Source organism: Rhinoderma darwinii, chromosome 6 (assembly GCF_050947455.1).
Source record: "Rhinoderma darwinii isolate aRhiDar2 chromosome 6, aRhiDar2.hap1, whole genome shotgun sequence".
NCBI lineage: Eukaryota > Metazoa > Chordata > Amphibia > Anura > Rhinodermatidae > Rhinoderma > Rhinoderma darwinii.
The window spans coordinates 105,880,523-105,896,612 of record NC_134692.1 but is presented as its reverse complement, the minus strand read 5'-3'; the positions used below and the strand labels follow the sequence as shown (position 1 = coordinate 105,896,612).

Genomic DNA, 16,090 nt, shown 5'->3' with positions numbered 1-16,090 from the left:
CCACAATGTGGATGCCAATTTCCTCACTAGGGAAAAAATTCCTCCAGACCCCAAATATGCCAGAATAAATCCCTGGATCAACGTCCCATTCTCATAATCTGGTACTTATAACCTGTGATATTATATTTTTCCAAAAGGCATCAAGGTAGGGCTGGGCAATTATGACCTAAATCAAAATCACAATTAATTGAACATGTAATTTCGATTACGATTATTGAACTGTTATTTAGGCCACACACCATTTTCATGCCATGCCCCTATTTGCATGCTTCACCATTGAATTAATATTTATCCCCTGAGCCTGCTGTATACTATTGTATATAATATACCCCTTGACACCAATCCCACACAGTATATTGCCCTATAGTGCTCCCCACGCAGTATAATGCCCCTATAGCTGCCACCACACAGTATAATGCCCTCCAGAACTGCCCTCCACACAGTATAATGCCCCCGTAGCTGCCTCTACATAGTATAATGCCCCATAACTGACTTCCAAGCAGTCTAATTCCCCTATAGCTGCTCCCCACATCGTACAAATTCCCCCATAGCTGCCCCCACGCTGTACAATGCCCCTACAGCTGCCCCCAAAAGTGTCTGATAATAATAATTACATACTCACCTAACCCCGTTCCAATGACGAGTGGAGGAGATGACGTCACTGCCTCGTTCCAGAGATACATAGTGAGGGGTACAGCAGGGATCTTACGGTTCCCTGGTCTACCATTGGATTCTGCTGTATCTGCGTCCTGAAGATGTAGATACATTTTAAACCGGGAGAAAATAATTGATAAAACCAAAATTCGCAAGAGGACGTTGATTAATTGCGCTAAATTTCGATTTTGATTTATTTTTCTATTAATTGCCCATCCCTACATCAAGGACCTTCTTGAACTTGTTCAATGAATCAACCATCACAATATCATGTGGCAGAGAGTTCCATAGTCTCACTGCTCTCACAGTAAAGAATCCCCGTCTGTGACGGTGGTGAAACCTTTTCTCCTCTAGATGTAGAGGATGCCCCCTTGTTCTTGTTACAGGCCTAGGTATAAAAAGATCATTAGAAAGATCACTGTACTGTCCAATTATATATTTGTACATTGAAAGTAGATCGCCCCTAAGGCTTAGTTTAGATCTGCTCTAGGGCTCCATTCCGATGGAAACCCTAGCGCAGTCGACTACGGTATTGATTCCGTCACAACGACGGAACCCTTGCACAACGGAGACAAACGGAAACCATTGGCACTGGCTCCGTCCCCATTGAAATCAGTGGTGATAGAAACCCAAACCTATGTTTTCCGTTTGTGTCTGTCAGGGCTCCGGAAAGCTCAGACGGAATGTCGGAACGGAAGCCTAGCGCAGATATGAATGAAGCCTAAGCCATCTTTTTTTTCTGAACTGAATGGCCCCAAGTTTGATAACCTTTCTTGGTACTGCAATCCACCGATTCCCCTAATTACCATGGTTGCCCTTCTTTGCACCCGTTCTAGTTCCGCCATGTCCTTCTTAGACACCGGTGCCCAAAATTGTACACCATATTCCATGTGTGGTCTGACTAGTGATTTGTTTAGAGGCAAAACTATGTTCTTGTCACGAGCATATATGCCTCTTTTGATGCATGATTTTATTTGTCTTGGCAGCAGCTGCCTGGCTCTGGTTGCTAAAGTCAAATTTACTGTCCACCAATATCCACAAGTCTTTTTTCAGTAGTAGTTTTATCCAGTGTTTTACCATTTAATGCATAATTGTAGAATTTGTTTGCTCGGCCCAAGTGCATAACCTTATATTTATCCACATCTTCATTGTCATTTCTTTGCCTCTAGCATCCAAAAATCACTTTATAGTATTATATTATGCAGATAATACTAAGCTCTCTAACGTAATCAGCACAAGTACAAAAACTATATTCTGTAAACCCTCTAAAAAGTAATTAATAAACATATTAAAAAGTAGAGGACCCAATACTGACGGCTCAGACAAGTGCCTCAACAAAGACGTTGGTTATTTTAAAAGTTAGACTAGGTTGATATCAGTTAAGGAAAAAATTCAGTGTAACTAGTGTAGCCCTCTCGTTCAACATCCTGTGTCTGCCCTCACACGTACTCTGTGGAAAATGTTGCCCATTCATCCAGTAGACACCCTCCAAAATCTTCCCAGAAGAGTGGAAGATGTTTTAGCTGCAAAGGGGGGGGGGACCAACTCTGTATTAAATCCTATGGATTCAGAATGGGATGTCGTAGAAGCTTCTGTTGGTGTAATGTGTAGGTGGCCCAATTTTTTTGTCCATATAGTGCGTGTAGATTCCGCAAATATGAGCGCATTGGTGACGTATGGCATACGTCACAGCTATACGTATAACGTAAAAGTCATGGGCTCTTCAATAGTCTTTCATGACGTATAAATTAAACGCATACCATTATAGTTATTGGGTGACGGATACGTTAAACAGATGCCTAATCCATCACCCATAGACTATAATGATATCTATTTAATGGATACCATTAAAGTCTACTGTGATGGATGCCACTGTTAGGGTAGGAACACACTAGGCGTAAGCACTCTGGATAGAATTGTGAAAAATCTGCAGCGTAATACAGTAGCAGAGTGGGTGAGATTTGAAAAAATATCAGCTGAAAAAAAACGTTCATAAATTCACCTGCGATGCATTTCTTTTTAGCTGCTGCATGTCTATTTATATTGCGGAATCGCTGCTTTTCTGTTGCAGGTTTTCCCCATTGAATTCAAAGGGGAGGTAAAACCCGGAACAAAGAGCTGTGTTGCGACTTTTGCGGCGGAAATGCTGCGATTCCACCACAAAAATCGCAATTGAAAAAAGGATATTTTTTATTTTAAATGAATAGAAAAAAAGTTTATTCTTCCCCCGGCTGTAGTCTTAGCAGCACGCCCCTCTCTTCTGTGCGCAGCCCGGCCAATCAATGGCTGCAGCGGTCACATGGACTACAGAGTCATCCGAGGAGGCCGGGTTGTGCTCAGAAGAGAGGTGTCTGAACGTTTTTGTTTTTTTCCCCCTATCGCTGCTTTCCGCAGCAGAAATTCTGCCTGAAAAACAGCACCACAATGTGGCACAGTTTTTTGGACCGAATGTGCTGCAGATTCTAGGTCTGATACACTGTGTAGTTTACTCAGCATATCCGCCTAGTGTTTTCCTATCCTTAGGCATCCGTAACAGCCTATGTTTAGTGCCTCCTTCACATCACATTTATTGCACTACATTTGATGTATATGCTGGAAAACCTCCTGATATATACGTTAAATGCAGGCTGTGATGGATGCCCTAACCATGTCATCTGTTACCATATACCTTAAAGAGAACCTTTCACCTCCCCATGCATGTGCAGCATGTAATGGGGAGGGCTGAACAAACTCTGGGGCACTTTAAAAAAAAATTCTACCTCCCTCCGTTATTTAGATATCGGTGCCGTTATTTTTGGTGCCCGATATTTAAATAACCCCCTGAACAGTCAACGGGGCGTGTACTGGCAAGAGGGCGTGTTACTATGGCTGTGACACTGTCCAATCAGATATGGACAGTGCCACAGCAAGAGCGAGCAGAGAAAGTGCACGCTCGCTTCAGCTTTGAAGATCAGTCTTTTCACCCAAACTGGCAAGGGGGCGTGTCACTGCTACGGACAGTGTAAGAGCTGGGGAGAGCTTGCACCGTCTGTAGCAGTGACAGGCCCCCTTGCCGGTTCGGCAGACAATACTAGACTGATCTCTCGCAAGAGCTGAAGAGACATGAGCGTGCTCTCCTCTCCAGAGCTCTTACACTGTCCGTAGCAGTGACACGCTCCCTTGCCAGTTCGGGTGAAAAGACTGATCTTCAAAGCTGAAGAGAGAGAGCGTGCACTTTCTCTGCTCGCTCTTGCTGTGGCACTGTCCATATCTGATTGGACAGTGTCACAGCCATAGTAACACGCGCCCTTGCCAGTACACTCCACGTTGACTCTTAAGGGGGTTTTATAAATATTGGGCGCCAAATATAACAGCACCGATATCTAAATAACAGAGGGAGGTAGAATTTTTTTTAAAAATGCCCCAGGGTTTGTTCAGCCCTCCCCATTACATGCTGCTCTCAGCTGCACATGTATGGGGAGGTGAAAGGTTATCTTTAAGGGTATCCGTTAAACAGATATGTCATGAACTGGGGTCAGGAACGTTCATAACTTTATCCTTTAAATGGATAGCATTATAGTCTGATGGATTCCGTTGTATGGAATAGCATAGTGTACTACGATATTCCATATTGACATTCATTCTGGAAATCTGTAAAAAATTGGACATTATGCCCGAATTTTATTTATTTTTTTGTCTCAGGAAATTTGTGGGGCTCTGAATTTCTTTAGCCTTTATTGGACATCTAGGTAGAAAATGGGTTAAGAATGTAGGTTTCCTTGTATGAGATTCGGGGGGAAAAAATTAGGCCCTTTTTTTTTCTAAACAGTCCCATTCTTATTAGGCTCTGTTCATGTTTGCGTTGGTGGCTTAGTCAGGAGCCTCTGTTGGTTTTTTTTCCAAGCAGAATAGCGCAGTATGCAGCGCTATCTTGTCCAGCAAATTGACGGAAACCTGACGGAACCTATTAAAGTTAATGGGTGCCGCGATCTTTTTTTGTTCTGATGGATCCGAACAGTGGAGATGCCTAATGCAGATATGAATAACCCCTTAGTAGGGCATGTCTGGTTTTGCAAATCATTCATAGGTGAGCTGCACTACCAGACATAGCCCAAGGACAAGAGTGGTGCTTTTTCTGGGGGGAAAAAGTAGACCTTTTTTTTTTCTAATCTAAATAGAAAATATTATTATTCTGCTGCCACCATACTAATGTTTGTCATATCCCCCAGAACTGTACGAGCTGCTGAAGGACCAGTGTACAAAGGAGTATGTAAATCCTTCTGCCGATCAAAAGGACATGGCTTCATAATACCTAAAGACGGAGGGCCGGATATCTTTGTACACATCTCTGAGTAAGTGTTGAAAGCGACATGGATCATCTGAGCACATGCATGCTCACTCAGTATACAGAGTGTTGAACATCGCTAAAAGCATCATGGGGAAATCAGATTTTAAGGCTTGTTCCACTTGAGAGGCAGTTATTGCATTAGTATTCATTATTAGCTGTGGGCTTGCTGACTATGAAAAGCTATTCGAAGATTCTTAGCTGGGAAACAGAAGGCTTTGTCTAATGATGGATCCACATCAATTATTTATAGGGTAATAAACCTCCACTTGAAGATTGATCTTTTTATTTTTTTAGTGCTTTGAGTTGTCCGCACAATATATTCATGTGGTAAACAGTAGTATATTGATTTTGTAGATGCATTTTCACGAGTTTAACCCCTTCCATCTTTGGCCGCTTTTGACCTTCCTGACAGAGCCTCATTTTTCAAATCTGACATGTTTCACTTTATGTGGTAATAACTCCGGAATGCTTTCACCTATCCAAGCGATTCTGAGATTGTTTTCTCGTGACACATTGGACTTTATGTTACTGGCAAAATTTGCCCGATACATTCAGTATTTAATTGTGAAAAACACCAAAATGTAGCGAAAATTTTCAAAAATTAGCATTTTACTCAATTTAAATGTATCTGCTTGTAAGACAAGCAGTTATACCACACAAAAATGTTGCTAACTAGCATCCCCCATATGTCTACTTTAGATTGGCATCGTTTTTTGAACGTCCTTTTATTTTTCTAGGACGTTACAAGGCTTAGAACTTTAGCAGCAATTTCTCACATTTTCAAGAAAATTTCAAAATGCTATTTTTACAGGGGCCAGTTCAGTTGTGAAGTGGCTTTGAGGTCCTTAGATATTAGAAACCCCCAATAAGTCACCCCATTTTAAAAACTGCACTCCTCAAAGTATTCAAAACAGCATTTAGAAAGTTTCTTAACCCTTTAGACATTGCGCAGGAATTAAGGCAAAGTAGAGGTGAAATTTACAAAGTTCTTTTATTTTTTTCCAGAAATTCATTTTGAATCCATTTTTTTTGTACCACAGAATGTTTTACCCAAGAAATGCAACTCAATATTTATTGCCCAGGTTCTGCAGTTTTAGGAAATATCCCACATATGGCCCTAGTGTGCTACTGGACTGAAGCACCGGCCTCAGAAGCAAAGGAGCACCTTGTGGATTTTGGGCCTCCTTTTTATTAGAATATATTTTAGGCACCATGTCAGCTTTGAACAGGCCTAGTGGAACTAAAACAGTGGAAACCCCCCAAAAGTTACCCCATTTGGGAAACTACACCCCTCGAGGAATTTATCTAGGGGTGTAGCAAGCATTTTGACCGGCCAGTTTTTTTGCAAAAATTTTTGGAACTAGGCCATGAAAATGAAAATCTACATTTTTTCAAATAAAATTTAGGTTTAGCTAATTTTTTTTCATTTCCAAAAGAACTAAAGTAGAAAAAGCACCACAACATTTGTAGAGCAATTTCTCCCGAGTAAAACAATACCCCACATGTGGTAATAAACGGTTGTTTGGACACACGGCAGGGCTTAGAATGGAAAGTGCGCCATTTGGCTCTTGGAGCTCAAATTTAGCAGGAATGGTTTGCGGAGGCCATGTCGCATTTGCAAAGCCCCTGAGGTGACAAAACAGTGGAAACCCCCAACAAGTGACCCCATTTTGGAAACTACACCCCATAAGGAAATTATCTAGGGGTACAGTGAGCAGTTTGACCCCACAGGTGTTTTACAGAACTTATTGTAAGTAGGCCGTAAAAATGAAAATCTACATTTTTTCAAAGAAAATGTAGGTTTAGTTATTTTTTTTAAATTTCCACAAGGACTGAAGGAGAAAAAGCACCGCAACATTTGTAAAGCAACTTCTCCCGAGTAAAACAATACCCCACATGTGGTCACAAACATCTGTTTGGACACACGGTAGGGCTTAGAATGGAAGGAGCACCATTTGGATTTTGGAATGGTTTCTGGGTGTCATGTCATATTTGCTGAGCCCCTGTAGTACTAATACAGTTGAAACACCCCAAAAGTGACTCCATTTGGGAAACTGCACCCCCTGAGGAATCATCTAGGGGTATAGTGAAAATTTTGATCCCAAAGGTTTTTTTGCTGAATTAATTAGAATTAAGCCATGAAAATGAAAAATAATTTTTTTTTCCAACAAGATGTCGTTTTAGATACACATTTTTCATTTTTACAAGGAATAGAGAAGAAAAAGCACCCCAACATTTGTAAAGTAATTTCTCCCGAGTACGGTAACACCCCATATGTGGTTATAATCAGCTGTTTACATATATGGGAGCATTCAGAAGAAAAGGAGCGGTATTTATCTTTTGGAGCGTAGATTTTGCTGGAATGGTTTGCGGACGCCATGTTGCATTTGCAAAAACCCTGATGTACCAAACAAAAGTGACCCCGTTTTAGAAACTACACCCCTAAAGGCATTTATCAAGGGGTGTAGTGAGAATTTAGACTCCACAGGTGTTTTGCAGAAATTAATACGCAGTGGATTGTGCAAAGTGAAAATTGCAATTTCTCCACTGATCTGCCCATTCACCGCACAAGATGTTGTGCCCCTAGAGAATCATGGAACCATGAGAATATGTAATCTGTGCGGAGTATATCAGGTGTATATGTAATCTGTGCGGAGTACATCAGGGCATAATAAGAGGGTATAATAATGGGGTAAATAATACAATTATCCATAGATGTGTGTTATGCTGTGAAGCGATCCGTTATGCGCAGGCCGGTGTCACACTGATAAACGGTTTTCTTTCTTATCCCCCTTTTGTAACGCTCTGCACCTTTTGGGGACTTTTTCTCCTTCGTAGTTTGGGAAATATTGCTGAGAAAGTTTTGCGCTGGTATAATACGGGCGCCCTCGCTTCCAGCGGATGTGCGGTGTCCATTCCCTTTCCTAGTTCCTAAATACTAGCGCCCTGAAACTGAAGGAATGTTCCCCTCCGGCCTGCACATTGAGATGTTTTTCATCACCGCATTACTAGTGCCATAACGTTTTTATTTTTCAGTTGATTGAGCGGTGTGCGGGCTTGTTTTCTGCGAGACGGGCTGTAGATTTTATTGGTACCATTTTAGAACACATACGACTTTTTGATCACTTTTTATTTCATTTTTTGGTAAAGGAAATTACCAAAAACAAGCAATTCTGGAATAGTTTTTTATTGGTTTTTTTATCGGCATCCACAGTGTGCCCTAAATTACATCTTAGCTTTATTCTGCGGGTCGATACGATTACGGCGATACCAAATTTATATAGTTTTTTTTATGTATTGCAGCTTTTGCACAATAAAATCACTTTTTTTATAAAATCATTTGTTTTCTGTGTCGACATTCTAAGACCCATAACTTTATTATTTTTGCGTGCACAAAGCGGTGTCGGGGATTATTTTTTGCGGCACAGATTGTCATTTTTTAGTAGTACTATTTTGAAGTAAATGTGACTTTTTGATCACTTTTTATAGCATTTTTTGAAAGGAGATGTGACCTAAAAACAAAGATTCTGGCGCTGTTTTTCATGTTTTTTTTTTACCGCGTTTACCGTGCGGGATAAATTACATAATAGTTTTGTCGTTTGGGTCGTTACGGATGCGGCGATACCAATTATGTATAGTTTTTTTTATTTTTACGGTTTTTCCCATAATAAAAGACTTACTATGGGAAAAAAGTAAGTTTAGCTTTATTTTTATTTGAAATGTGTGTGTTTTTATTGTTTTACCACATTTTTATTAACTTTTTTTTACTTTTCTGACTTGTCCCACTAGGGGACATGAGGGCCTGATGCCCCGATCGCTACTCTAATACACTGCACTACATACGTAGTGCAGTGTATTAGCGCTGTCAGATATTCACTGACAGCAAGCCTATGAGGACACGCCGCAGGCGGGTCCTCATCGGCTCCCGTACAAGGCAGACTCGGACGCCATTTTCTGGCGTCTGATTGCAACAGCAACCCAGCGATTGCATCACTGGGTTGCCGATCGGGTGAAAACCTATCAGATGCTGCGCTCTATTGAGCGCAGCATCTGAGGGGTTAATCTGCCGGATCGGAGAATAGCTCCGGTCCTGGCAGTTACAGGAGGGTTCCAGTTGTATAATACAGCTGTCACCTCGCGGTGATGGTGCCGGCTCTGCTTCTGAGCCCGCACCATCACTGCGCCGTACATATACGGCGCTTTGCGGGAAGCACCTCCCGACAGCGCCGTGTATATATACGGCGGATGTCGGGAAGGGGTTAAAGTTAAACCAAAACAAATCATTTTACAATGTAGTCGAATATGGCAATCCGAAGTCGGGCACTAGTTACAACTACCACGGGCGGACGTAGTCATTTCAAACATCGCTTATTTTGTGTCAATAAAAATTAGTCCAAGGGAATGGTAAAAAAAAAAATGATGGTTTGCTCCATATACACAGTGACATCTGCCTATACGTGAAGAGGTCAGAATGTATGCGAAAACAGCTGCTTAAGGAGGTGACCGTGGAAAATATAGTAAATTCTAAGAATAATTTCAATTACGTGTCATTAGTAAATCAGCAGATTTGTACACGATGCGTATTACGTACGGATATGCAGCACATATTTTTGTGCGCCAAATCCGCAGCGTAATACAGTACCATCAACGTAAATGATATGTCAAGAAATCTAATCTACACGTTGCGTTTTTCTGCACATAAATTGACGTGCGGTGCGTATTTTAAAATCTGCAGTATGTCAATTTATCTTGCAGTTCCGCTTGTGATTTGTATCTGACAAATTTAAAAAAAAAAAAAAAAACGCTGCAAAGTCTGCACCATAAAAAGGCACCTATTTCCGCATCAAAATGTAAAAACCACACCTAAAATGAAGCATTAGGTGCAGAATTTGGTGCAGAAAATCTGCAATGTGTGCATTTAGACTTGGGGAGTAGAACTGTGTCCTGTAAGTCCAGGATCACACACAATTTTTATACCGTTTTTGGCACCAAAGTCAGAAGTAGATCCAAAAGAAAGGAAAGGTATAAAGGAAAGACTGATGCATCTCCTTTCTTTAGAGTCAAAAAGCTGCAGCTAAAATGTGCGTGTTCCTGGCCTAATACTGATTTCACGTGAGATTGTCTTCACTGTGGGATTTCCTACTTACTAAACTCCATATAATACAATCGGAGAATCTAATTCCCTATTTTTTTACCCCTAAATTTTCCGAAAGCAATTCTCCAAGCTGGTGAATGAATTCACATAATTATTCTATTAGGCAGCAAAACGCTAATTGGCTAACCTCTGGTTGTATTATGCAGCCCAGCTAGTGGAGGAGGATACAGCTGCTTCTAGTGAGAGACTCTTCACATTACCCAGCAGTCTCCTCCTCCAGCTGCTCCATAATACACAGGAGATCATCTTACATTGTCCCTAATAGAGCAACATCCAACATGAAGTAACACAGGGGGAGATCTCTGCTGCTAACCGTCCTCCCCTCACAGTGGACTCTCCCAATTCACAATCAGGATATCTCACAGAGCCGTCAAAATTTTCTGAGACTTGGACTGTTTGCTGCTACAGGAGGAAAGCCAAAGTCTGCTCGGCTTTTAAAGAGCCAGAGCTTTAGTCACAAAACGAGAGGAATTAATGACATTTCCCCACATGTACGTGTGTCTTCCCAAGAAGTGATAGGTCCCTAGGGAGTCTTATCTATTCCAGATGCAGGTTTTGTACTAGGGCTGGGCGATTTTTGATTTGAATCTCTATTTTCTTATTTTTGTCAAATAAACGGGAAAAAATAATACCAAGACGGGTTATATATGGTACATTGCTAGTAAACAATGTACAGTATATATGGTGTGGGGCATATATGAGCAGCAGGATAACAGTGAGACTGGAGGTAAAATACACATAAGGCCCCATTCACATCACACTTTCTCTACGGTTAACGTACTTTATGTTACAATTAGCCTGGCGTAAATTATAATAAATTTGTTGGGTCGGGTCATGCTCTCTTTCACAGAGGTCACGCCCCTTTCTACGAAATTATCACGAGTAGCGCAAAAGTCTCAATTTGCACAGCAAATTGTGACACTTTGGACCCTTTTGTGACTTTTCTATGCCAGAAAACTGGTGTAGAAAGGTTGATAAATTACCCCCAGAGTCTGCATGTGATTTATAACTGCTCTTTGGACATCACTTCTGTGGCAATTCTCTTATACACAGAAACTGTTTTACTAGATTTATTAGCAGCAGTACTACACAGTAAACCCGGCTGCATTGTATATCATCAGCACTGAGGGCCCTCCACTGAGACTGCTCTGCTACAGCGTTATCATAACTGAAGATAACGAAAACCACTTTAGTTACCATCCAGCCTATATCTTCTTAAAGGGGTTTTCCCATTTTGGACATTTATGGCATATCCACAGAATATGCCATAAAAGTCAGATAGATGCGTGTCCCACCTCTGGGACCCGCACCTATTTCTAGTACAGGGCCGCCTAAACCCCGTTCTAGCTTACTCGGCTCCTGCCTCCCAGTCACATCCTGGTTAGGTGGTCGGGAGTTACGGTGGTCAGGAGTTCACTCCCATAGAAGTGAATCCGTTACAGAAACCGCGTAGCTCGATGAGCTCTCGGCTGTTTCCGTAACTCCCGACCACCAAACCAGGAAGTGGCCGGGAGGCAGCGGGGCCGAGTAAGCTAGAGCTGGGTTTAGGGTGGCCCATTCAAGAGATAAGTGCGGATCCCAGAAGTGGGGCCCGCATCTATTGGACATTTATGGCATATCCTGTGGAATGCAGCTGGAACAGAATGGGTTAAGAGACTGCCTGGGAGAACTGGACATATAAAACAAACACAGTCAGCAAACCCTCCCTCTGCTGCTCCTATTCAATGTCGGCATTCACTGATGTAGATGCGCTGTGCAGCGTGCCTGCTTGTTCATAAAGCTTTTCTTCCTCTCTCCTGCCATGGGGGTGGGGCCAGTAACGATTTCACGATTCTGGGCAAATTCAGAATCGTGCTGACTTGAAATGGCGAACTAAGCAAATTAATTTAAATCGCCTAGCCCCATATTGTACACAAAGAAGAGAAAAAACTGTCGATTTTCCTCGCCTAAAAAGCTTAGGGTGTGCTAACACGTGGCGAACTAGAATTTTTATTTCCGCAGGGTAAAAATAAGCTTCGGAAAACTACAGTGTATGCCCTTGGGAAAAGTATTCTGCAACGCAGACAGATCTTCTCTAGTTCTCGCTTTGCAGAATTGTTCCTACACATTGTAGTTTTCCACAGCTGATTTTAATGCTCTGGAAACACAATGCGAGTACGCCACATGTGAGCACACCCTGGTATGGCCAAGACTCACTCGCAAATAAGAGAAACGTATCTATTTTTCTGGACATCTTTTTATCTAGTTTTAGTGACTATAATGAAGGTTAAAGGGTTATTCCCATCTAAGACATTAATGACATATCCACATAATATGCTGTAAATCTCTGATAGATGTGGGTCCCGGCTCTACCCTGCTGCCGCCTCCAGGTGGTGAATCAATGGAGAGGTGGCAGACTCTCTCCATTGATACCTAATGGGAGATATGGAAATAGCAGAGCAATTGGCTTAATTCATTCTGTGTTCATGTAAACTATATTTATGCAAAACCAGAAAAATCTTTGTACAATTAACATAACATAAAATTGTAAAATAGATTGTAAGCTCTTGCGAGCAGGGTCCTCATTCCTCTTGTTTGAATTGTAAATTAACTTTGACAGAGATGTAATGTCTGATATTGTCTGTTTCACGTTCCCTCTAAATTGTAAAGTGCTGTGTAATATGTTGGCGCTCTATAAATTATTCTTATAATAAAATGTCCTGTATGCTTACGGAGACTGAATCATTACAAAATGTATATGAGAAAGTTTGGGTGCCTGGTATATTCATTTTATTAAAAAACAACTGTACTACCATTTTATAGGGGGATTCTGAGAAGTCCTTCGTGGCATATTCATAGGATATGTCCTTCATGTCTAACAAGTGGGGGTCCTATATGTGGGAGAATTGCTGGTGGCAACTGCTGCAAAGAGGTGAAGGGAAGAGCTGGCTATTACTTGGTTACTGCGTGTATAAACTGAATGCAGATCACTGGAAGATATTTTAATGGTATTTTGATTCAGAAATCTCTCTTCTTTTTTTCCCCACCTTGACAGTATTGAAGGAGAATATGTTCCTGTAGAAGGTGATGAAGTCACTTACAAAGTTTGCACCATTCCTCCGAAACATGAGAAAAAACAGGCTGTGGAAGTTGCGATTACCTATTTAACTCCGGGAACAAAGCATGAGACGTGGTCTGGACATATCATCACCTCTTAGATCCATTCCAGCATCATGATTTTTTTTGTTTGTAACCATTGTTTGATAAGCTACATTCTTTACTACTGCATATAACTATAGCCATTCCAACCATGGAAGCACTGGATTCTACATTTTATGGGTTCTTAACACGCTGCCTTAATTTCCATAGTTTAGTTTATCATTCAGAATTAAAAAAAATAGTCTAGTGGTTGTAATCCGTGTCTTCTATGATTCTGTGACTTCTGCTACCAGCACTTTAACATTCAAGTCCAATCCAGACGGAGCTCCAGATATAGTGCCCTTTGAGAAGTCACACTGGCTTGGTTTCCATTTTTTTCCCCCTTTGGAACTGATTCACACAAACGTCAGTTTTGCATCCACAAAAAAACTGACACGTTTGTCATGCGCTACAGTTCCATGTGTCATCCGTTGTCTTTTCATGTACACATTTGTTTATTTTAAATTTTTTCTCTTAATTTCTTATGAACTTGAGTGAATCACGGACAGCACACGGGTGTCTGAATGGCCCCATTGAATTGCATAGGTCTGTGTGACGGACGTCGCACGGACGTATTCAATGTTCGTGTGAATAACCCTTTCTTTTGTTATGCACAAAACCAATTGATGCACATTAATGACTTAGGGCTTATTCAGACAAACGGGATATACGTCCGTGCAACGCGCGTGATTTTCACGCACGTCGCACGGACCTATATTAGTCTATGGGGCCGTGCAGACATGTGCGTGATTTTTACGCAGCGTTGGTCCGCTGTGTAAAAGTCACGACATGTCCGTTCTTTCAGCGTTTTTCGCGCATCACGCACCCATTGAAGTCAATGGGTTCGTGAAAACCACGCATGCCACACGGAAGCACTTCCGTGCGAACAGCGTGATTCGGGCAACAGCAGAGAAAAGGATGAATGAAAACAGAAAAGCACCACGTGCTTTTCTGTTTACAAACATCCAAATGGAGTGTCATAATTATGGCTGCTGCGCGAAAAGCACGCAGCCCCGCATCATATGCTGCTGCCCCACGGAGCTGTCACGTGCCTTTTGCGCAGGCAAAACGCCACGTTTTTTGCGTGCGCAAAAGGCACACGCTCGTGTGAATCCAGCCTTAGTGTGTGCTATTCTTATGCAGATCTTGAGTAACAGGAGTGTCTTAACGATTTCAAAATGTTTTGACTTGAATAAATACATTTTATGTAATTAAAGGTCTATAGATACAATTATTTGGACTCTGAGCCTTCATTCACTTGAAACAGCAATTTCGCCACACTTTTTGCATCCTAAATTTATGCAGTTTACCGTGTGGTATAAATAACACAATAACTTTATTCAGTGGGTTGTTGCGATTGCAACGATACCGAGTTTGTATGTTTTACTACTTTTTCACAGTGAAAACACTTTTTTTTCAAAATTAATTTGTTTTTGTGTCTCCATATTTGAAGAGGCATAACGTTTTTATTTTTTCGCCGATGCAATTGTAGGCTTTTTTTGCAGGACGACTTGTAGTTTTTATCGGTACCATTTTGGAGTAGATGCGACTTTTTGACCACTTTTTCTCAAATTTTTTTTAAGGCTGGATTCAAAGAAAACAGAAATTTTTGCATGGTTTTTAATGTTATTTTTTACGACGTTCACCGTGCGGGTTAAATAATGTAATAGCTTTATAGTCGGGGTCGTTACAGATGCGGGGATACCAAATATGTGTAACTTTTTAACTTTATTTTGTTTTTTAATAATAAAACTGTTTGTAAGGGGGAAAAGTGGGTTTTTCATTTTATTTTATTTTCTCTTTTTATTAAACATTTTTACTTTTTTACTAGTCCTACTAGGGGACTTCACTATGCGATTATCTGATCGCATTTATAATACAGGCATGCATTTACTACAGGCAGACCTGGGGGCCTAATAATTTATTAGGCCCCGGCTGCCATCGGAGACACACACTCGTCAATCTTATCGCCGGGTGCCGGTGGGATGACAGGAAGCACCCTCTCTCTCTCCATAACAACTCAGATGCGGCACACGCTATTAAGCGCCGCATCTGAAGGGTTAAACAGGTGAGATCAATACGAATATCGATCTCACACGTTCGAGCAGGGAAGCCACGAGCCCTCAGCTACCTCCAGTAGCTGAGAGCAGGGAGATTTGACAGCTCCCTGCTCTGTTTACTTATTCCGATGCAGTGACGTAAAAAGTCTATTGCATCGGAATAAAGCCGACGTAAAAACACTATGGAGCGGTCACTAACGGGTCAAGGCTCAGAGCCCATTTTTCAAATCTGACATTTCACTTTATGTGGTAATAACTTGGGAATGCTTAAACCTATCCAAGCGATTCTGAGATTTTCTCGTGACACATTGGGCTTTATGTTAGTGATAAAATTTGGTCGATATATTCAGTGTTTATTTGTGAAAAATTGCAAAATTTAGAGGAAATTTAGAAAAAATAGAATTTTTCTGAATTTAAATGCATCTGCTTGTAAAACAGATGGCTATACCACCCAAAATAGTTACTAGTTCACATTTCCCATTCTACTTTATATTTGTATAGTTTTTTGAACATTTTTTGGACGTTACAAGGCTTAGAACATAAACAGCAATTTTTCATATTTTTAGGAACATTTCAAAGCCTTTTTTTAAGGTACCTGTTCAGTTCTGAAGTGGCTTTGAGTGGCCTATGTATTAGAAACCCCCATAAAACACCCCATTTTAAAAACTAAACCCCTAAAAGTATTCAAAACAGCATTTAGAAAGGTGTTTTTTTAAC

The 16,090-nt window shown here is 41.1% G+C and overlaps 1 protein-coding gene across 2 annotated transcripts in view; it reads left to right on the top strand.

Annotated features, from left to right (window-relative positions):
- CARHSP1 (calcium regulated heat stable protein 1) overlaps positions 1-14,547 on the top strand; it is a 53,017-nt gene extending 38,470 nt beyond the window's left edge. For both annotated transcript variants that reach the window (XM_075831321.1, XM_075831322.1), the window contains exons 3-4: positions 4,863-4,985; positions 13,171-14,547. In XM_075831321.1, coding sequence (XP_075687436.1) covers positions 4,863-4,985; positions 13,171-13,333 — 286 coding nt within the window. In that variant the 3' untranslated portion in view covers positions 13,334-14,547. The remainder of the gene's footprint in view (positions 1-4,862; positions 4,986-13,170) is intronic.
- Positions 14,548-16,090: the final 1,543 nt, after the last annotated feature.